Source organism: Osmerus eperlanus, chromosome 10, assembly GCF_963692335.1.
Source record: "Osmerus eperlanus chromosome 10, fOsmEpe2.1, whole genome shotgun sequence".
NCBI lineage: Eukaryota > Metazoa > Chordata > Actinopteri > Osmeriformes > Osmeridae > Osmerus > Osmerus eperlanus.
The window spans coordinates 15,762,003-15,784,082 of record NC_085027.1 but is presented as its reverse complement, the minus strand read 5'-3'; the positions used below and the strand labels follow the sequence as shown (position 1 = coordinate 15,784,082).

Genomic DNA, 22,080 nt, shown 5'->3' with positions numbered 1-22,080 from the left:
GGAGACAGACAGACAGGGGGAGAGAGGGAGGAGACAGACAGACAGGGGGAGAGAGGGAGGAGACAGACAGACAGGGGGAGAGAGGGAGGAGACAGACAGACAGGGGGAGAGAGGGAGGAGACAGACAGACAGGGCGAGAGAGGGAGGAGACAGACAGACAGGGGGAGAGAGGGAGGAGACAGACAGACAGGGGGAAAGGATGGCAGAGAGGAGGTGGAGGTGTGAATTGAAATGCAGCATGAGTAGTAAGGCTGATTATTCTGTTTGGGGAGTTAATTGAAGAAAGGTGAAGCAGACAGTGCCTCATCTCCCAGACTTTTCCAATCTCAATCAGTGATTATTGTTAAATAGGAGCCGGTTAATGAGAGCTTTTGGAGAATTGTAGTCTTTTTGTATGGGAAAGAAGTGCTTTGAGTGGAAGAGATGGAAGGGAAACTGGGTGGGGGTACTATCTAAGATAGAAGGAGGTTGCTGTCATTCACACATGATTGTCTTCAACCTTTTGAGAGCACAGAAAAACTGCCCGCTTCTCTGCACTTTTTAAATCAATATTCATTGCTCTTCAAATGTTGTAATCAATTTGGTAAAAGCTTTGTTAATAATAGGCATCCATTTCACTGAATATAAATATAACTTTAGATATTTGCAGCTTGTAGGAATGACAGTTTTTTCCTCCTAAATGGACAGAAGTTACATTACCCAGAATGCCTTAGTCCATGACAGCTTGCTTCCTCCATTGGAATTAGATGCCCTTTTTTCAAGGAAGAATTATTTAATTAGGATCTCTAATAAGCTTTTCAGCGGTCTAAGGTAGGCCTTTCAGCCCATCTCACTAATTGGCTGCAGCAGAACTTTCAAAGGTACATGACTAAACACCAGCCATGTTCACAGTGCAAATTATGTGAATGGCAAATAAATAAAAAGTAAGAAGCCAAGGGAAATATAATGATTCTGTGTGTGTGTGTGCACATACTACATTTTGCTCCATCACGTTGTGTGTGTGTGTGTGTGAATCTAGAAATGGACCCACAGTCAGTTACAGATACAATTAGACCATCTAACCTCTCTTTTGTGGACCAGGAAATGTTTAACATTAGTCTTGTCTTATATTTCCAGGTGACAGCGACAGAGGTGCTACCAGCCAGCATGTTCATCCCAGTCCCTGGCCCGGAAGCACAGAGCACGCCCCAGGCCACAGCCAACTCGAGCTCTGATGAAACAAAGAAACTAAATGGTCAGTATTTATCATCAGTGTCGTAATTACTCTGTCCTAGAGCCTAGTTCTTTGGACTTTCTGTCAAATTGTCCATTATTTGATTGGTCTGTGAAGGGTAAATTTGACACAATAGACATTACATGTTTTCCCTGAAAATGTAATGATCATGGTGATCATGTGGAGGCCATCATTCACAACAAAGGAATAACAATGATTCCTGCATCTGCAGGAGTCTGAATTAGTTATTACCTCTATGTAGCAACCCATCCCCTGGAGATTCTGAAATAATACATGCATCAAGGACTCCTAAGTAGAGACAAGATGTCCTCTGTTGAAATTACATTTTGTTTCACACAGACTCTGCTCTATGTGGGAGCCTTTTTAATACTGTTTTTTTTTGTGATTTTATTTATTGACAGAAACATCAGACATAGAGCCAGAGAAGGGTGTCTCATTGCCTACAGATATAACTGAAGCTCGCAAGTCACCTCTGGAGGATCAGCAGACGGGGCGAGAAGACGCCACAGGATTCCTGTGCTGGAAGAAAGGCTGCAACCAAGTCTTCAAATCCTCAAACTCCCTCCAGATGCACTTCAATGAGGTCCACAACAAAAGGCCCCAGCTGCCTGTCTCGGACCGCCATGTCTACAAGTACCGCTGTAACCAGTGCAGCCTGGCCTTCAAGACTGTGGAGAAGCTCCAGCTGCACTCCCAGTACCACGTGATCAGAGCAGCCACCATGTGCTGCCTGTGCCAGCGCAGCTTCAGGACCCTACAGGCCTTGAAGAAACATTTGGAGACCAGCCACCTGGAGCTGAGCGAAGCCGACATCCAGCAGCTCTACGGGGGCCTGCTGATGAACGGAGACCTGATGGTCATGGGTGACCCCTCCCTGGGAGAGGACCACGGAGCCCTGGGAGAGGAGGACAAGGAAGGAGAGGAAAGTGACCCCGAGGAGAAGCAAAGCCCGACCGGCAGTGATTCCGGTTCATTACTGGAGGACTCTGGATCTGAGCCCAAACGGGCGCTGCCCTTCAGAAAAGGTCCTAACTTTACCATGGAGAAGTTTTTAGATCCCTCGCGCCCTTTCAAGTGCACAGTGTGCAAAGAGTCTTTCACACAGAAAAACATTCTCCTGGTTCACTACAACTCGGTCTCCCACCTACACAAGGTGAAGAGGGCCCTACAAGAGTCCAGCACTGGTCAACCGGAGCCCACCAGTAGCCCGGACAACAAACCATTCAAGTGTAGCACTTGTAATGTGGCTTACAGCCAGAGCTCCACCCTGGAGATCCACATGCGCTCGGTCCTTCACCAGACCAAAGCTCGTGCAGCCAAGCTTGAAGCAGCGGGAGGCAGCACCAGTGGAAGTGGTTCCGGCATGTGTGGAGGAGGATCCTCCGTTAGCACTTCAACTCCTAGCCCCAGCCCTGCTACGAACTCAACTACTAGCTCCAGCAACCATAGCTCTTCTATTGCCCAAACAACTCAGAGTTTCCTCACAGGCAACCACATGAGCCAGTCTCACAGCATTGAAAGCCTGGGGAACTCCTCCATGACCTGTCACCCCTCACCGTCTGAGAACCACGAAGTGAAAAAGAAGAAATTTGCAGACATGCTGTCTGCCAGGGGACAACAGCAACAGCAGCAGCTCCAGCAGCAGCAGCAGTTGGCCCAGGCCCAAGCTCAGGCCCAGGCCCAGCTTCAGCAGGAGCTCCAACAGCAAGCTGCCCTCATCCAGTCCCAGCTCTTCAACCCAGCACTTCTGCAGCACTTCCCCATGACGACGGACGCCCTTCTCCCTTTGCAGCAACAGCAGCTGCTCTTCCCTTTCTACATCCCCGGAGCGGAATTTCAGCTGAACCCCGAGATAAACCTCAACAGTTCGGCACTGGGCCTGACCGGCTCCTCCACCTCCTCTCTGTTGGAAGACCTGAAGAACTCTGCCCAGCAGGCGCAGCAAAGCTGCCTGCAGCAGCAGCTGATGCATCACCACCTCCAGCAGCAGCACCAGCAGCAGCAGCAGCAGGCGCACTCCCAGGCCCAAGGCCAGATGGCGTTGCTTCAGCAGAGTGCGGCTCTCCTCCACCAGGCGGATAAAAAGCAGAAGGCTGCCTCTCACCACAGCGAGAAGGAGAGGGAAATGCAGAGAGATAAGGACACAAGCGAGAAGGGCGAAGACCACTCGGCTAAAGACGCTTCAGACAGGCTCAAGGAAAAGAAGGACATCCAGCAGTCTGTGATGAACACAAACCACGATCTTGGCTTTCCTCCGCCAAGGATTGCTTCAGACGCTCGTGGGAATGCCACTAAAGCCCTGTTGGAGAACTTTGGGTTTGAGCTAGTCATTCAATACAATGAAAACAAGCAAAAGGCTCAGAAGAAGCCAGGGGGAACGGGACCCACAGGATCAAGCGGACCTGGTGGGATCACAAGAGTGGTGGATCCCATCGAGGGCTTAGAGAAGCTGGAGTGCGAGGCCTGTGGAAAGCTCTTCTCAAACATACTGATTCTGAAGAGTCACCAGGAGCATATCCATCAAGCCTTCTTCCCATTCCGATCCCTCGAGAGATTTGCTAAGGAATACAGGGAGCAATATGACAAGCTGTACCCACTGAGACCTTTAACACCGGAAACGGCTCCCCCTCCTCCTCCTCCTCCGCCTCCTCCTCCCCCACCTCCACCCCCTCCGCAGAGGGCCCCAACACCAAATATCCCTGTATCAGCCCCTTCTCACACACCCCCAACTGTGTCCACCCCACAGCCTCAAGTATCCATGGCTCAAATTCAAATGCCAATGGACTTGCCCCTTTTCTCACCGCTCATGATGCAGCCGATGTCTCTCCAGTCTCTGCCCTCTCAAATGTCTGGACAGCTGTCCTCCGTGGAGTCAGGCCTGGCTTCAGACCTTGCCCAGCTTTACCAACAGCAGCTCACGCCAGCCATGTTGCAGCAGCAGCAGAACAAGAGGCCTCGCACGCGCATCACAGACGACCAGCTCAGGGTTCTGAGACAGTACTTCGACATTAACAATTCACCAAATGAGGATCAGATCAAGGAGATGGCGGATAAGTCTGGGCTTCCTCAAAAGGTGATAAAGCACTGGTTCCGTAACACCCTCTTCAAAGAGCGCCAGCGCAACAAAGACTCGCCTTACAATTTCAACAACCCGCCCATAACTACTCTTGAAGATACCAAAATTGACTCGAAGCCCCCCTCCCCCGAGCCCCAGAGACAAGAGTGTTACGGGAGCAAGAGATCCTCCAGAACAAGGTTTACCGACTACCAACTGAGAGTGCTTCAGGATTTCTTCGACGCTAACGCCTATCCGAAAGATGATGAATTTGAACAGCTTTCCAACCTACTCAGCCTTCCCACCCGTGTCATTGTAGTGTGGTTCCAGAATGCCCGTCAGAAAGCACGGAAGAATTATGAAAACCAGGGGGATGGCAGCAAAGACGGCGAACGAAGGGAGCTGTCGAACGACCGCTACATTCGCACCACTAACCTGAACTACCAGTGCAAGAAATGCAGTCTGGTTTTCCAGCGTATATTTGACCTTATAAAGCACCAAAAAAAGCTGTGTTACAAAGATGAAGATGAGGATGGGCAGTACGACAGCCAAAACGAAGACTCGATGGATCTTTCCCACGAATATTACACTCCGTCTGGGTCCTCCTGTCACACCCCCATGCCCTCCTCCTCCAGCCTGTGCCCTCTCCCGCCCTCTACCTCAGCTTTCTCCCACCTCTCTTCCGCCGAAAAGGAGGAGGCCTCACCAGCGAACACATCCAACTCCTATGACGAGAAGCCCAAACATTCAACTGAGATGTCCTCAGATCCACGCGACAACCAAACCACCATCAAGCAGGAAAGTGTTCATCAGCCCCAGTCCGAGACTCAGCACCACCGGCCCCAGCGGGAGGAGAAGCCCCCGGCTGTCCCAAAGACCAACAAGCATTCGTCTCCTTCTCTCTCCCATCAACAGCAGCAGTGTGGTCCCTCGGCCTCTCAGACCAGCCAGGCCCCTTCCCAGAGCTCCCACATGGGCCTCAACCCTCACTTGTCCTCTGCCACACAACAACAGCTGGCCCAGCAAATGATCCAATACCAGTGTGAGCAGTGCAAACTTGGCTTCCCCTCGTTTGAGCACTGGCAAGAGCATCAACAACTGCACTTCCTCTCCGTGCAGAACCAATTCATTCACCCCCAGTTCCTGGACCGGCCCATGGACATGCCCTTTATGCTGTTTGATCCCAGCAACCCACTGCTGGCCAGCCAGCTCCTGTCTGGGGCCATGCCACAGATCCCCAGCAGCTCTGCCACCTCTCCGTCCACCCCCACCTCCACCATGAACTCCCTCAAACGGAAGCTGGAGGAGAAGGCAGGCACCAGTCCAGGGGAGAATGACAGCACCAACAGTGGGGAGGAGCCCCAGAGAGACAAGCGCCTCAGGACCACTATCACACCCGAGCAGCTGGAGATCCTTTATCAGAAATACCTGTTGGACTCGAACCCCACGCGTAAAATGCTCGACCATATTGCTCACGAGGTGGGGCTTAAAAAGAGGGTGGTCCAGGTTTGGTTCCAGAACACCCGAGCTCGAGAGAGAAAAGGGCAGTTCAGGGCTGTGGGACCTGCTCAAGCTCACCGCCGCTGTCCATTTTGTCGGGCCCTCTTCAAAGCCAAAACTGCACTTGAGGCCCACATACGCTCCCGCCATTGGCATGAAGCTAAACGGGCCGGCTACAACTTAACCCTTTCTGGCATGTTGCCTGAACATGACGGGATGCAAATCAAGATGGATCCCCTTGATATCTCCAGCTATGCCCAGCTTGCCCCCTCTAACAATGATGGACAGAGCTCCTCTCTCTCCCCAGTGAGCAAAAGCATGGATTTGTCTCCCAGGGCCCTATTGAGCCCTTCATCCATCAAAGTTGAAGGGATGGAGGATTTTGAGAGTCCGACTATGTCCTCTGTTAACCTCAGCTTTGACCAAAACAAACTTGATAACGACGACTGTTCCTCCGTGAACACGGCCATCACAGACACCACCACCGGTGATGAGGCCAATGCAGACAACGACAGTGCTGATGCAAAGCACGGCCACAACAGTGGCGACTACCTATCTAAGTCTGGGGGTGCAGCCCCGTCCATCGAAAATGACGACCAGATGTCCTCAGGGCTGGTGAGCCCTGCAACAAGCTATTATGCTAAAGACTATGAAAATGAGAATATAGTGGACTACAGCGAGACCTCCAGTCTTGCTGACCCCTGCTCACCAAGCCCTGGAGCGTCAGGGAGCAGAAGCATCGACAGTGGGGATCGCCCTGGCCAAAAGCGCTTCCGCACCCAGATGACCAACCTTCAGCTAAAGGTACTGAAGTCTTGCTTCAATGACTACAGGACTCCGACCATGCTGGAGTGTGAGGTACTTGGCAACGATATCGGACTTCCAAAGAGGGTGGTTCAGGTGTGGTTCCAGAACGCTCGCGCCAAGGAGAAGAAGGCCAAGCTCAGCATGGCCAAGCACTTCGGGATCAACCAGACATCGTACGAGGGTCCCAAGACAGAGTGCCCTCTGTGCAGTGTCAAGTACAGCGCTCGTCTGTCTGTGCGAGATCACATCTTCTCCCAGCAACACATCTCCAAGGTGAAGGACACCATTGGGAGCCAGCTAGATAAGGAGAAAGAGTACTTTGACCCAGCGACTGTCCGCCAACTTATGGCTCAGCAGGAGATGGACCGCATCAAGAAAGCCAACGAGGTCCTTGGACTGGCGCAGCAGCAAGCCATGCAGCAGCAGGGGATGTTCGATAGCCCCGCTATGCAGGCCCTGAACCTACAGTCAGCCTATCCAAATCTGCAAGGGATCCCCCCTGTTCTTCTGCCAGGGGTTGGAAGCCCTTCCCTACCTGGTTTCAACTCATCCAACTCAGGTATGATGTTCAAACCTAACCAGACATAAAGTATTTGATGTCGTCGTAACTGTAGTAAATGGACAGTTTGAAGCCCCCTTTAGATGAAATGCACTTCTATATATGAAGGTACCTTTTGCAAACCCAATCTTGGCTGAAGATCAGGCAGAGCTTATACAAATCATTCACAGACAAGTTCTTCTCCTCTCAGTGAATCCTAGTGTTAAGAAGCCATGTGTTCATTCCAGAAGTCAGTATTAGAACATGTTATAACATTTCAACAGAGCATTATTCTGGTTGAAGCCACTACAAAACACTTAATATCAAACTAACGGTATTCAGATATTGGCCCTCCGCTTCACAAGCTACTTTAACTGTCACCACTTAGTCTGAGAACATTTAATATAGCCATGAAATGAATACTAATAACTTACTTTCGCTTTGACCTTGGAATGTCAGGAGCGCTTGACCTTATTATGATTTGTTCTACATGTTTTGATTACATTTCACTAAGTTCATTTAAAGGTCAGTTTGATAGACCTCTTAATAATTACATCTAAGGCAGAAAAACCCAATCTTAAAATGGAAGCAAATGATGGATTATAATGTGCTGTAAGATATATGATGTATTGCCTGCAAATCTCCATTCTCTTTGTTTCATCCTTTCCAGCTTTAACTCCTCCGAAACCTCCAAACCTCCTGAACATGCCTGGTGCCAGTGTTCCCTCCCCCAGCCTCCCCACATCTGGTCTACCCAACAAGCCTCCCTCCTCCTCCTCCCTGGCATCTCCCAGCCCAGCACAGGCCAGCACATCGGTCGCCCACTCCAACCCCACCTCCACATCCTCCACCACCACAACCCAGTCAGGCTCTCGTCCTGATCCCCCCAAAGAGCGTGATACTGAGAGGTCAAGAGACAAGGAGAAGTCCAAGGAGAAATCAGAGAAGCAACAAACGCCATCCTCGACAGGAAGCACCCCAGCCCCCTCCACCTCTGCTGCCAGCGCCAAGAAAGAAAAACCCGATGCAGCTGTTCCCGCCACCTCCATGCCAACACCTGGCATGGAGTACGTGGTGGACCCAGCGCAGCTCCAAGCCCTGCAGGCTGCCTTGGCATCAGACCCCACAGCTCTCCTCACCAGTCAGTTCCTGCCCTATTTTATGCCTGGATTTTCCCCTTATTATGCCCCTCAGATGACTGGAGCTCTCCAAGGTGGCTACCTGCAGCCAATGTATGGCATGGAAAGCCTCTTCCCATACAACCCAACCTTGTCACAAGCGCTGATGGGCCTGTCCCCGGGGTCCTTGCTTCAGCACTACCAGCAATATCAGCAGAGCTTGCAGGAGGCGCTACAGCAGCAGCAGCGGCAGCTTCAGCAGATCCAGCAACCAAAAGCGAGCCAAACTCCAGTCCCCCCTCAACCCTCGGGGGATCGCAAAGAATCTGCCAAAGATCCAGTGAAAAAAGAGGAGCAGAAAGGCGTCCCCCATGGTGAGACTTCTTCCTCGTCCTCCTCCTCCTCTCACAATAACCTACACTCCGAGCAGCACGAGATGGATGGCAAAGTCGCGGACCCACTTCGAGACCAATACATCGTCCCCAAGGTGCAGTACAGGCTGGCGTGTCGCAAGTGTCAGGCGGTCTTCAACAAGGAAGAAGCAGCTGTCACCCACCTGAAGTCTATCTGCTTTTTCGGTCAGTCTGTGGCAAACCTTCAAGAGATGTTGCTGCGTGTCCCCAGTGGCGCTGGCGCAGGGGCGGGCAGTCTCTACGACTGCCTAGCCTGCGACACCACGCTGGATGGGGAGAAAGCACTTAGTCAACACCTGGAGTCGGCCTTGCACAAACACAGAACAATCAAGCGATCAGCCAGAAATGCCAAAGAGCACGCTACTAGTTTATTACCTCACTCTTCAGCCTGCTTCCCCGATCCTAACACCGCATCTACCTCGCAGTCTGCCACTCATCCCATCAGCACCCCTCCTCCTCCGCCAACGACATCAGCCACCATGCCGTCCTCCTCTGTCTCTTCATCATTGTGCTCCTCCTCTGCTACCCCTCTCAACACCACAGCTGCTGGCAAACCCTGGCCCCAGGCCCCTTTCTCCAGAGCTTTAGCTGGGAAGCCCAATGCCACCCCCTCCTCTACTTCCTCCTCTTTTCCTCCAGTATCCTCACCCTCAACGGTTACCTCAAGTTCATTGAGCACCTCAGGAGTTCAGACCTCGATACCAACAGACGTCTTTACCGACGAGTCTGACTCTGACAGCAGTCAGAAGTCAGCAGACAGGCTGGGCAGGACGGCGGAGGAGCCGCAGCAGCCCGGCTGTCTCAAAGACAGTAGTAGTTGTAGTAGTAATCTTGCTAGTGTAGGAACGGACTCCATCAGATTGTAAAAGAGCTTTCGTTGATGGACAATATTTAAAAAATGTAAAAGGCAAAAAAAATACACAAATGGGAAAAAAAATACAAATAAAAAGCAGCGATGTTAAAATACGTTTAAAAGTATACAAAACCAATTTTAGAAAAAGATGTGTAAAGACTAACTGCAATTCCAAAGCTTGTAACCAAAAATTTAAATGTTAGTGGATTGTTTTCCCATATCAACATGCTGGTTTCGTTTATTTCAACTGAAGTATATACATATATATGTATAAGAATAGAAAAGATCACTGCAGTTAAGTTTTGGGTAATGAAAGAGGAATGCTGTATAGCAATGGACTGCCTCAAAGTTGTTAAATGGCCCCTGAAACCTTTCGACAAAGTACAAGTCAACAAGCTGTCCCTTGTGTAATTATTTCTACTTAATAGCACAGTCACACAAAGCCAGTATGTACTGTATGGGAGAATAGTCTATCCGTTTTCTTGCTATCTAAGCATTCAAATACCAATGGCTTGCAAAAGTAAAAGAATAATGTAATGTCTATTTTATTCTCAGGTCAACAGCTCACAGATGTTTTTCTGTTACAGAAGTCCATTGTTTTACACCTTTTGTTTCTGACAGGAAATGAACATGTGTACTAGTTTTATTTTCTTCTGAAAATTCATTTTAATGACAGAAAGTTGTAAAATGAGTGAAAATATCATTAAGGCATAGCTTTCTGGGCATTCAAAAGGGTAGCTGATCTGCTAATTTTAAACATTTGGAATTCTTTTAAAGGGGGGAAATTAGCAATCCCATTTTTCCCAGACACGGAGAGCACTGCAGACATGTTGATGGGGGATAAAAAAGATTTTTGATAAAAAAACTTTCTGTATTTATGATAGATATGAACATTTTTGGTGTTAAGTAGATTGTTGCATTGGAAATGAATTTAAACAGTATGGTAGATTGAAAAATCTTTGTGTACATTTAGCTTTTGTATCGTCCAACTTTAAGGCGCTTCATTTGATGTTGTCTTGGTCATTCCGATAGACTAGATTATGGAGCAGTAACTTATCTAAACTTTATTTCTGTCTTATTCTCGGCTTTGTTCACCCAACTGCCAATCTGACTAGGCAGGATCCTCTCTTTCAAAATGTTCTACTCTCTGTTTTGGTTGGTGTGGTACTGTACTGTTCAGTGGGTGTGGAGCTCAAACCCAGGTCACCTGCACCAAAGGCTTTCCCAAAAAGGCTATATCCAAATAGGGATATCCCTCTTTAAGGGGAGGATGAAGGCCTTACATTGGTCAAGATTGCTACAGTACTAACCAAGAAGAAAAATGATCCTGGGTGAAATGTTGGAAACTGTTTTTATTTGTTACCTTTGTGCACTTACCACTGTCTGACTCCTAATTACTCACTCTACTTGTTCCTCTCTATTCTCACGTTGTTTTTTTCTCCTGCGTATGTAGATATGGAGAAGGTTACTACTCCCTGTGCACTACAAAGCAGGTCTTTTGTTCTTCATGTAGTGTGGCTACAGTCGTTTTTCAGCTTTATGTTCATTTCAATTTTACGTTGATTGTTGTCATAGATGAAAATGAAAAAAGAATAATAATAATAATTCTCACGCTTTAAGACAAAAAGAAAATCCAAAGACTAAACACTTTCACCATTGGTGCATAAAGATAAGAAAAGAGGCTTCTTTATACTTGAGAATTTGTTGCTGTTTTTAGAGGAAAGGAAACAAAGTTTTAAAATAAAGGAGTGCGCATCAGAGTTGCCGTTTTTGCTTCTGTGCAAGCAGACAGGTGGCTTTTTTACGTATAATACCAAGAATACCAAAAACCAAAAAAGGGCCCATGTCCTTGCATTGTGGAGTAGCACCGTAACAGAGCCATTGCAGTTTGTAAGATAGAGGTTATAAGTCTTTGTTTAACTTTTCTGTCACACTCAAAAGTCAATTTTTTTAAGAAAATGTATAAGGTCTGGTCTTCGAGGACATACGTTTTGCTGCTAATGTAGAATTTTCAACAAAAAAAAAAAGAATACCTACAGTAGATGCATGCTCATTTTGCTTTTTGGCTAAGCTTTAAACTAAAACAAACAATAAACCATTTTCCTGCCTCTGCGACATCTTTTTTTTTGTTGTTGTTGCAAAAACGGAACTTTGAAGACTGTGAATATATGTTCCAAAGGACATTTTGCCGATTTTGTTTTTGAACAGACCAATGTTTAAAGCCAATGATCTATAAAGTTTGTAAAGAACAGTGCATTCCAAATATCACAACTGAGTTTTTTTTTTTTAAGCAAGGACTGATTCTATTTAATTTTTATTGATCATTTATCATTATCTTTGTTTCCGGTTTCTAAGGTGACTGTAAGCTGTTGTGTAAATTTAGTATCATGAGTTGCTTAACAAAATGGCTTAGATCTGTCATTTTGGGCTGGCATGGAAAGTTGACAAGAATCCCTCCATCCAGTTAAGGGTGTTGCTCACTTGTTCAGCAAGTAACAGTGGTTAAGTAATAGTGGTTTTACCAAAAATGTATATAATACATCTGGTACTGACACGTCTCATAGGTTTAGTGTCATCATGCCTCTCAACATATAACAAGTCTCAGAAGGAAATAATGGCTGTTTTGCTGAGTCTGGAGTGGCTGCCTCCCCTTCCTGGGAAATCCAGTAGTGACTTTCCCCAGGTCTCTGCAGGATGTTCAGCCATGTTAATGCACGATGTTGATTACAGGTTTCTAAGGGACATCTTCATTCCAAAGCATTATAAGTCTGGAAAAAGCAGGAGGTTTTTTGAAGATGTCCCTTGCTTTCGGATAGTTAAGAGGTATGTCATGCCTTCATGTCCAAAGAGGTCACTCGCTCCAACTTATTGCAATGGAAATGGATGTGCTTAAGTATCCCCCCTCCCCCTCTCACAGAAGAAAACCTAAACTGAAATGTCATTTTCTTATACCAAAACCAAGACATATTTAAATTTGTGAATAACTGCTTTTTTGGCCCCTAGTGTATAGCAAGTGTATTTGCCCTAATAGACACAAATGCCGCCATCTCGGAAGTGTGTTTAAAGTGTTACGTCTTGCAGAGCAATGTGATTTGGTGTTAATACTTCCGCATGCTGTTGAAATTCGGTTCATTTGATCTGCAAGTTTGCCACTCCTCTAAAGTCCTGTTATCTAGAATATTGTTCATATAATTATTTTTTGAGAATTCTAATGTTGTACAGTTTATTCTTGAATGCATTTGCTTTATTTTGGTTTTCAGATAATGTCAGACATTTATTATTATTTTCATATAAGTGTATGTTATTTTAGTTCCTGTATATTACTTTTACTCATATAAATTAATGTTAACACTAGCTTTAATTTGAATCGCTGAAAAATCTTTATTCTATGACCTGGCCACTTTATGGTGTAATAATGTTCTTATATTTGTTTGTCTTTTTGACACTGTTTGATCTCTTATTTCCAAAGTGTAATCATTTTTTGGCTCTTTTGTGGAAGACAAAGTCAGTTCTTCACAACAGATTCAGCCAGCATGGACTGTGTGTGGGAGTTTGTATGTTTCTGTGTGTGTGCATTTTCATAAGAGCCAGCTTCAGTTTGAGTTTTTATACATTTTATTTTATACTGTAACTTTATTTACACACCAAAACATACTGAACCGCAAAGCTGGATAATGAATAAAGTGGTGAAGAAATTTTAAATTTTAAAGGTAACAATAATCAACACGAGGAGGACGATGATACCGAAGCACTGAGCAGTTTTTATTTGATTGAATATATGAATGTGGCCAAAGCTTTATGCAGTTGAAAACAAAAAGGAAAATTACAATTTGTGCCCCTGATAAGTGTATATTTTATTGTGGCACGATACAGCAGACACATGAGATCCTTTGACTCGCATTGGGATACTTGATTTTGATGGACATTTACAAAGAAAGAAAAAGACAAGGTTTTGCTGTAGAGGTCATCTTTTGCCCACTGTGAAAATTAACATGTATACAGATATAGATATATTTAAACAAGACATCAACTTTTTTTCTTTGAAATGATAAAGAAGGAATGGAAAGAAGAAATGAACTCTGGGAAACTTTGGAGATCTTGTTGAGAGGACAGGGGAGGCTGTGGGCTCACCAAAACTGGGCTTGGAAGCCAAAGACAGGCTCACAACTGCTTTAATATCACCTCCTTGTCTGACTAGTGACAACTCTGTCGTGGGGATGGACTCTGGAACCACTGGACACGAGCGACACAGAGAGGAAAAACCTTAGATGAAGCTGAACTTAAGTGGCTCCAGCTGCCCTCCTTCCCTCTGTCTCTGTCTCTCTCTCTCTCTCTTTCTCCAGCTCTGCCTCTGCTTCTGCTCTTTGATGGACATTTTCCGCACTTCTGGACGGGATGGACAGAGTTGCTTGCCTCATTTCTCCCGGTTCACGTTGTTGCTACCTGTTTCATTTCCTCCTACTTGTCCAGCGGACTGACAAGTAAAAGCTCTCTAGTGTGATGGCGGCTCGCCCCTCTCTCTCTCTGTTCATCAAACCATCGGGAGAGAGAACTGAATCAGAGAGAAAGGGGGAGGGTTCTCTAGACTGTCATTCCTTAAGAGGCAGTTACACACAAAAAAAAGCGAATCAACCAAAATTAACAACCAAACTAACAAACAACCAAACAAACCATTTGCTCCAACTTCAAAGATGAACTGTTACTTGGAGCTCTCTCTGTTCCTTTTGTGACTCCTGGTGCCACAATATTTTTTTTTGATGCATTTTGTTTTCCTTTTTTGTTTCCTTGACTTATTCCTCCTCCGAGCCTCACAAGCATGGCTCAGTGGCTCCAGGCAGCCCACCCGAGGGTAGAAAAAACAGCCTTGCAATGTACAAAAAAGAGCAAGTTAAACCAAAAATGTTGTTCTTGATGTCTTTTCTATACTGTAGTCTTGTTAGCTTTTTTGTTACTGTAATTATATGATGAAGATTTCCAAACTGTACCAAATTACATGGAAACTAACATACATAAACCACATGGAACTTCAGACTTTTAAAGAAACTTTTGTCACAAAAACCTTGTTGTCCTAGTTAAGTTGATTGTAGATGGTAATTGAATATACTCCTTTGAAAATATTTCATCAAGTATGTTTCTTGCTCATTGTGATACATTAAAAAAGTATGAGCATAAAATGCATCCATTTTGTCTCGTCCTTGTGTGTTTTCTCATGGAAAAGTATGTGTTGAGAGGATAAGTGAATTATACTTCAGTAGAACATTTCATACTGAAGGTCTGTGTCTCCTCCTCTTGATGATAACATAATACAACTGCACTTTCTACATAGCGACTGTAATATTGAACCAATCGCATGCACAACACAACCTTAGCATTATGTTTATTATAGCTGCAGTGTTATTTTCAAGACCTTTACGTCCCTTTTGTATCTCTTTAAGGCCAATTAGAGTTTTAACATTTTAATGAAACCTCATTGTTTTAATTAATGCACGGAAAGTGTGATCTTGTCAGAGCCCTTCAGCTTCTTCTGAAATCTTTGTGCCCTGAGATACATCAGCCTCCATCGCTTTGTCTGCTAGGGCAGCTCCGTGGAATATTAAAAAACAATATTAATTAAACATATTAAGCTACAAATGTGGGCGAGCGCTTAATTAGAAGTGGCTGTTTGTGACTAATTCAAGTTGATTAACGCGGAGAAAATGTTTAACTCCAAGTGAAGTATAACGGCCATGGTTTGTAATCCATCTTGACTGATGTTGAAACTCAAGTGAATTGTACAGTAGCACTGTTCTCCTTTGAGATTAAGTCATTCAGAAGTTGAAAGGGAAACTGTCGCTGCCTGTCGTACAGGGAAGTGCATGTGCGTGCCATTCTCGCTGGGATGTGACACACTGCGACCTCTGAGAGAGGGCGTTCTGCTGCTTCCCAACCTTCCTGTATCAACCCCTTTACCTCCTCTCAGCCATGTATTCCTGGTCCACCAAAAAGCTGAGGTATAGTGCTGTTCTGCACATCATAGCCTGTAGCTACACACGCACACACACACACACACACACCAACTTTTTGAGAATGGACACAGTACTTCAGACTTCAGGTATCAGACTTCTGTATCCAATTTGCACTGAATTGCATTTCAAATACAAACGGGAAAGTTAATAATACTGTAAACTGCTCTAAGGACTGTGCAAGGTAAAAAATAAATGAAAGGTTTTGCAGTATTACCACCAAAGGGTACACAACAGTACACCAGGGTACTTGGAAGCAAAGTTTCATTCACCAATACAACAAAACACTTGGAATCATAGGAAGGTGGGTTATAAACATGAGGGCTCTTTGCCTTTTATCAATAACTCATTTAAAATATAAATTTCAAAGATGTTTCTCATGTTTTCATTTCAAGATTTAATTGCTCCGGCAAGTAAACGTGGCATCCCATTGTGTTGAAAGTAATGCAGAAGGACTACTTATGAAATAATACGGTATGCTCTTACTGATGAATCAAACTGGAATAACAAGCAAGGGCCTTGGTTCCATTCAGGAACAGTGTGACACACAAGGGCATAAGCTCCCCTTTTGAAGTTTCCTTTTAATAAAGGCATGTGCTGTTATTATTGCCTTGTGACCTTTAGCGAGCTGCAGTCTTAGTCAGAAGATTTGATTGAATTGCTTTCAGTTTTATTATAAATATGGACGAAGGGGTGAGTCCTTGTGAGCCTTGCGAAAACCTTGCAAGTCTATAAATGATTTTCTTTGAAATATGATTTGAACTTGAGCGTAATGAAAGGAAAATGTGTGCGTGCGTGCGTGCGTACGCGCGGGTTCAGAAATGCTGCATTAACAACAGGAGGCTCTGAAACAGAGGGGGGGAGGGGGGGGAGCAAGAGGGGCGATGAAGAGCACCACATCCCCACGGAGAAAGAGTTTGAAGGAGGGGGCCATCCTGTCTAGAGCAAGGAGCCTGATTCATCGGCCATGTTGAGCCAATTAACACGCAAGGGTACATCCCGAATGAATTAAAAGCACCCTAATCGGATCAGTGTGAAAAGCCAGGCCGCTTCCTCTGTCAGCTTCAGACCAGATGGCACCCCACACTCCCATGCAGCACTGCAACAGACTCGGCCCAAGTCGCAGAGTGTGAAATTAGGTTAGCGCCTGAGTCTAACACTGGCCACGGGGCAAGGCTAGCTCCCTGGCTCTCCCTGGCCTGAAGATACAGGGGCCACCCTAAAGACATAAAAGCCCATATTGAATTATCATCCACGCTGCCCCTCACTCCCTCTGTGGTGGGCCACAGTAGAGAGAGGGGGGGGGGGTAGGTGGTTCTGTCTGATTGACAGCTCCACAGCGTCCTCTGCCCCCCAACCTTCAGCCTTCTCATTTTCCATTTCCTCAGAATGGCTCCTGGCGTATCTGAACATACTCCCTCCCAGGCCTTGCAGCCCTGCAGATCAGCTGGATGAAATATCAGGGGCTCGGCTTGACTGGGTGACTCTAGCTGGGTGGTGATGCCATGTGGAGGTTTGGGGCCTAGCCCAGGTCTCACTAATGGCTCTGTGGGGTTTCCTAAGCTCTTGGGGATCCGCTTTCAACATTTGCTGTGAATCAAGGATACAAATGTCGGACAACTGAAGCCAAAGTGACTACAAAAAACACGGTCGTACAAAGCATGTCTATGTAATGGTGGGCATTGTCTCAAACTGGAAACATGGCTCTCCAATAGTTGTTTTGCTTGAAGTTGGCGCTGGCACTTGAGACTGCAAAGGCAGAAAATGAAGAGCAAAAGCTGGAGGGGAAACCACACAACCACACATGCCAGAAAGCTTTTTCAATCCCAGGCTGCACTGGTCAGGGTTGTCGTGCTGCCAGCCCACTCAACTGGAGAGCCTCACCTCCGTCACATTAACACAAAGTCCTAAAGACTTCCTCCTCCCAACCACTCTACACTGTACAGCATGTTTCTTCTCTCTCTCAATCACACACATCCAGATGAGGTCATGCAGCATTGATTTGATGAGAATTACAATTTGGATCTTTCGCTAGGGCTGTCATGGCTATCAAACCTTTGGAGATTCAGGGAAATGTGTCGAATTTGGAGTTGTGTGTGCTCTCTTCTGGGCTTCATCAATGAAACAAATGATGGTGTTTCACCAGCAAAGACTGTGAACATGCTGCATGCATTTGCGGCCTAGCCATTGAAAGGCTTTGGCTGAGCAGGGCTGCTTCACACATGAACACGTTTCTCTACTGGAGATGACTATCCTCTGACAGGCAGTCTGGTGCAATAACACAGTCCTCCATAAGAACGGGCTTCTCCTCCACAGGCCTGAATAACACAGGAAAACCCTCCCCACATCCCACCCCAGAATGATAACGCCCTCCATATTCCTCCTTCCTGTCCTTCTCTAGTTTCCTACTTTCCTCATCCTCCTCTCCTCCCATCCTTCCTCTTTAGGCTGATTTTTCTATCTCCATCTTCTTCCTAATGCCCCCCCCCCACCTCCCCTCTGCACCTCGACAATGTCTTCCTCCCCTATCAATGTCAAAGCCAAATTACAACGGAGCCGCGAGGACAGGTCAAACTAATTCAATCTCATCTGTCAAGAGAAATGATGGGTGAGGGGGATCCGAGGGAAAGCGAATGGGATAAAAATTGAAATGGGGAAGGCGAGCGGTTCCTGTTTTGGATGAGAGACCGGTTGGAAATAGACCTCCCACCTCCAGGAAAGTGGGCGATGGAGACCGACGTGTCACAGGAGGGTAGCGGAGTTATCTGACCATGAATATCCCAGATAACAGAGCCAGATCATGTGACCTAGGCCACAGAGAGACAGAGAGCCAAGCAGACAGACAGGGCCAGGGATGCAGCTTTGGGAAACGGGGACTTGCAACAATCCTCTTTTACTGAAAAAGACATAACCCATACTGACAGCACATTCTTGTGCTGCATCTTATAGACATATATTCAAGTGCGGACGCAATGTTTCTTTCTCATGCAAACTGTGTTCACCCCACATGCATTTACAATTGACTGTACACATCTCAAGTCTGTTTATCCCTCTTACCCCCCAGGCTCCCCACGGTAAACGATTGGCCCCCGACACCCAACACCCCACCCCTGTGACCCTCCTCCCCAACACCCCACCCCTGTGACCCTCCTCCCCCCCTGTGTGAGGAGACGAGGGAAGGAAGGTGTGGAGTGTGTCTTGGCAGGCACTGGGCCTTGCCGGAGCATTTCCCGTCTCCTGGACACAGGATCAGGTGTCGCCATTTTCACAGCACCTTCTGGTTCTGTTTAACAGGAAATGAGGTCCATCAGAAGAACTCGGACTAAAACGGAGTCAAAATGGGCCCTGACAGGCAGGAATATTAGCCTGTGACGGCAGCCAATAATTGAGTGATCGGCTCCCCTCTCTCTCATAATGAGGAGAATATGTGCTGGGAATGTGTTTGTCCTGCTTTTCTCCTTCTCCTGCCCTCTACTCCTCTCTCCTTCTCTTCTTTCCCCTATATCTAATAAATCATTTCTGGGGAAAAAAGGATGATCTTACTTCACTTCAAAGTTTTTCTCGAGGTGTCATAACTCTAACCTCAAAGTAATGTTATGCATGGGCTTTGGGGAACCTTTGCCCCTGAAACACATCTCTGGGTTGGTGGTAGGAGTCGTGAGAGAGAATTGGAGTACATGAGAGATCAATTATCACACCTCGTTTTGTTCTCATATGCAAATGATAATGGGTAGACCATGTAGGACCTCAACTGTCTGCTGGTGTGTACTTTCTCCATAAATGTGTTTCGCAGGTTCTGGTCTGATGGTGTCTGCTAAAGTACTTTTACAGATGAAAAAAAAAGTTCAAGAGAGAAACCTGGCTTCACCTAGTTCCAAGTGTCTCCAGTCGACGCTCAGCAGAAGGATTTAAGAGGGATAGACCAACAGAATAACCAGAATAAATCTAGCACTCAGCATCTTGAAACATCTCTGGAAAACGCGATTTTGCATGCGCTTTTAATAATCTATCTGTGTAGTGTGTGTGTGTGTATGCATGGGTGTGGGTATGTGTGTGTTTTTGTGTATGGAACAGATTGTGTTGTAAAAGTGCAGCTCTATTTATTGGAGGGGAGGGTGTGTGTCAGCAGGTCCTGTTTAGTGCAGGGCGAGGGTGGGGGTGAGGGCGGGGGTAGCGGCGTGGTGGGGGCTCTCTCTCCCGGTCTTTGAGGCGCAGCCTCAGGTTTCACACAGCTCTGGGAGAAGATTATTGTATCCTTCATACAATAATTGTTCTAAGACTTGTTCTTATTCATATTCCTCTGACTCCAGCCTTCTTCTCGTTTTCTCCTTCTTTTTCATCCACCTTTTTTCTTTAACCAAAGTCAGTTGTTGTCTGTTGCTGCTGGAATGCCTGTCGGACTGGGCCCTGACCCTGGGCAGGCTGCTCTAATGATGGGAAGATGAAAGAGCCAGGCCCATTCCCAGGCCGCCCTGTTAGGGGGTGCAGTCCTGTGAAATGGGGAGATAATAGAGACCAGGTGTTCAGCGGAGGCTGAGACCGTCCTCAGTCCTCCGTCTGAGAGCTGCACTCACGGAGAGGCCGGGCACACTGCTGCTGCCACGGCTGACGGGACGAGCTGAAGCACACACACACACACTCACTCACTCACAAACACACACACACACACCTGCACGCACACGAGGTAAAAGGTCAACAGCAACATATTTCCCTCACTTGTACACAAAATGGTGTCTATTAGATCTACGAGTCGCTTATTTGGATTTCAATAACATATTTCAACACTTGGGAAAAGTTAGTGTGAGAAATGTGTGCTGTCTGTGTTTCTGCATGTGGGTGCGTATGTGTGTCTGTGTGCGTGTGCGCGTGTGCGTGGGTGCGCGTGTGTGTGTGTGGGAACATCTTCATAAAGACGAGCGTTTGTATTATCTTTCATCCAGAACAACTCTATTTGTTGACCATTTACCCCTTGTAGCTGCTGTTAATGTGAAGTAGTGAAGTTTTAAAGGAAAGGTCAGGGGGATTGCCCTCAAAAGTGTTTCTAATCAGAGCAGACAGGCTTGCAAAGCTCCGCTGTAATTACGATCTAATTAGCAGGCAGCAGACAGAATCAAGCATGCCATTTAACATCAATAATTTAACCCTTAGGAAGCTCTCTGTGAAGAACGTCTCCAAAGCCCTGGCAGATGCTGAAACAAAACACCCAAATGTGTTTTGCCCACAGCAGGTCAGCAAATGTAAATTGGAGAGACTTGAGATGGTTAAAGAGGGACTCAACTGACTGAGTGGTCATTAAGGCCTTCCATATAAGAGCCCATTCCATATCCAATGATAAATATTAAACACTGATTACATGTAAATACGAAACTCTGACTGTTACTCGGACCATCATCACTGGCTATTGTCTTTGCCAGATTATATCATAATTCATTCTAATAGGGGAACATCTTGGGTCTTAACAGCAGCTGAGGGAAATTCTGATTAATCCTGAAGGAGAAGGAGCAATCAGAATGTTGAGTTTATAGACAAGGGTCTGACAGATGCAAAAGTAATCATCTCAGAAGAATATGGGAATATAGCAGAGAAGCAGATTTCTATTTGATTTACTCAGTCTGGCTATTGAAAAGGCTGTCGCTCAAGATGGCTTATCTTGTGAGGTAAAATGTAATTCCACTTCTGACATGTTGGGTTTCAAACCATATAAATCAAATATAGGCGTCATGTTTACTGTAGAATTATAGACAGAAGGGAAACATGGTTCTTCTCCAAATGAGATTTTTTTCCCCACTCCAGAACAGTGGGAAATTAAAGGGATATGTGTAGAAGAGAGAGAGAGGTAGACAGAAAGAAAAGGGGGGGGGGAGAGAAAGGTAAAGGAGAGAGAAAAATAGAGAGATAGAATTGGCTTGGTTTGTCAGTTGGTGCTTCTCTGTTTTAATGAAAGATTACTGTCACCATGCGAACAGACCCACTCCTGAATAAGCCAACTGCACAGTGTCATCTTGACATGAAATTGTTTACAGATATTTGGAGTTATTCTTGCAAAAAGCACTTTTGGCAGAGGTAAGCGTGATGAGAACTTGAACCCAGGGAAATGGGATTTCAGAGACAGATCCCTATTACTTTGTGAATCAGGTTGTTTGCTGAAGAAAAGTGAGCTGTTCTCTTAGCCAATTGACTGGCTCATATTATTACATTTTTGTGTCCCTTTCTGCCGAGCTGCAGGTGCACCTGACTGGTCCTGATAGAATAAATATTGACTGGTGCTGGAGGATTAGGAGGCCGAGGTCTGGCTGTGTGCAGGCTGGAGCAAGGACCTCGTCAGAGGCCAGCCTGGGTCTCTGGGTCCCTGGCTCTGTCTCTGTCTCTGTCTCGCTGTCTCTCTGTCCTTTCCCAGAAACACTGTGTGTATCAGTGTGGTTTGTGCAGCACATTGGCCTGCTCTCTACCGTGAGAGGACAACCACTCCCCGTGCAGGTCAAACTAAACAACTCTGGGACCCTTTTCAGAACTCGTAATATCATGATATACAGTCTACATGATCATCTATAGATGACCAC

The 22,080-nt window shown here is 46.2% G+C and overlaps 1 protein-coding gene across 1 annotated transcript in view; it reads left to right on the top strand.

The window, feature by feature from the left end:
• Window positions 1-11,582, top strand: part of zfhx3b (zinc finger homeobox 3b) — a 147,950-nt gene extending 136,368 nt beyond the window's left edge. Inside the window, 3 exon segments of the mRNA XM_062471053.1 lie at window positions 1,117-1,234; window positions 1,636-7,155; window positions 7,805-11,582. Of these exon segments, the coding sequence (XP_062327037.1) occupies window positions 1,117-1,234; window positions 1,636-7,155; window positions 7,805-9,531 (7,365 nt within the window). The 3' untranslated portion in view covers window positions 9,532-11,582.
• The last annotated feature ends 10,498 nt before the right edge of the window (window positions 11,583-22,080 follow it).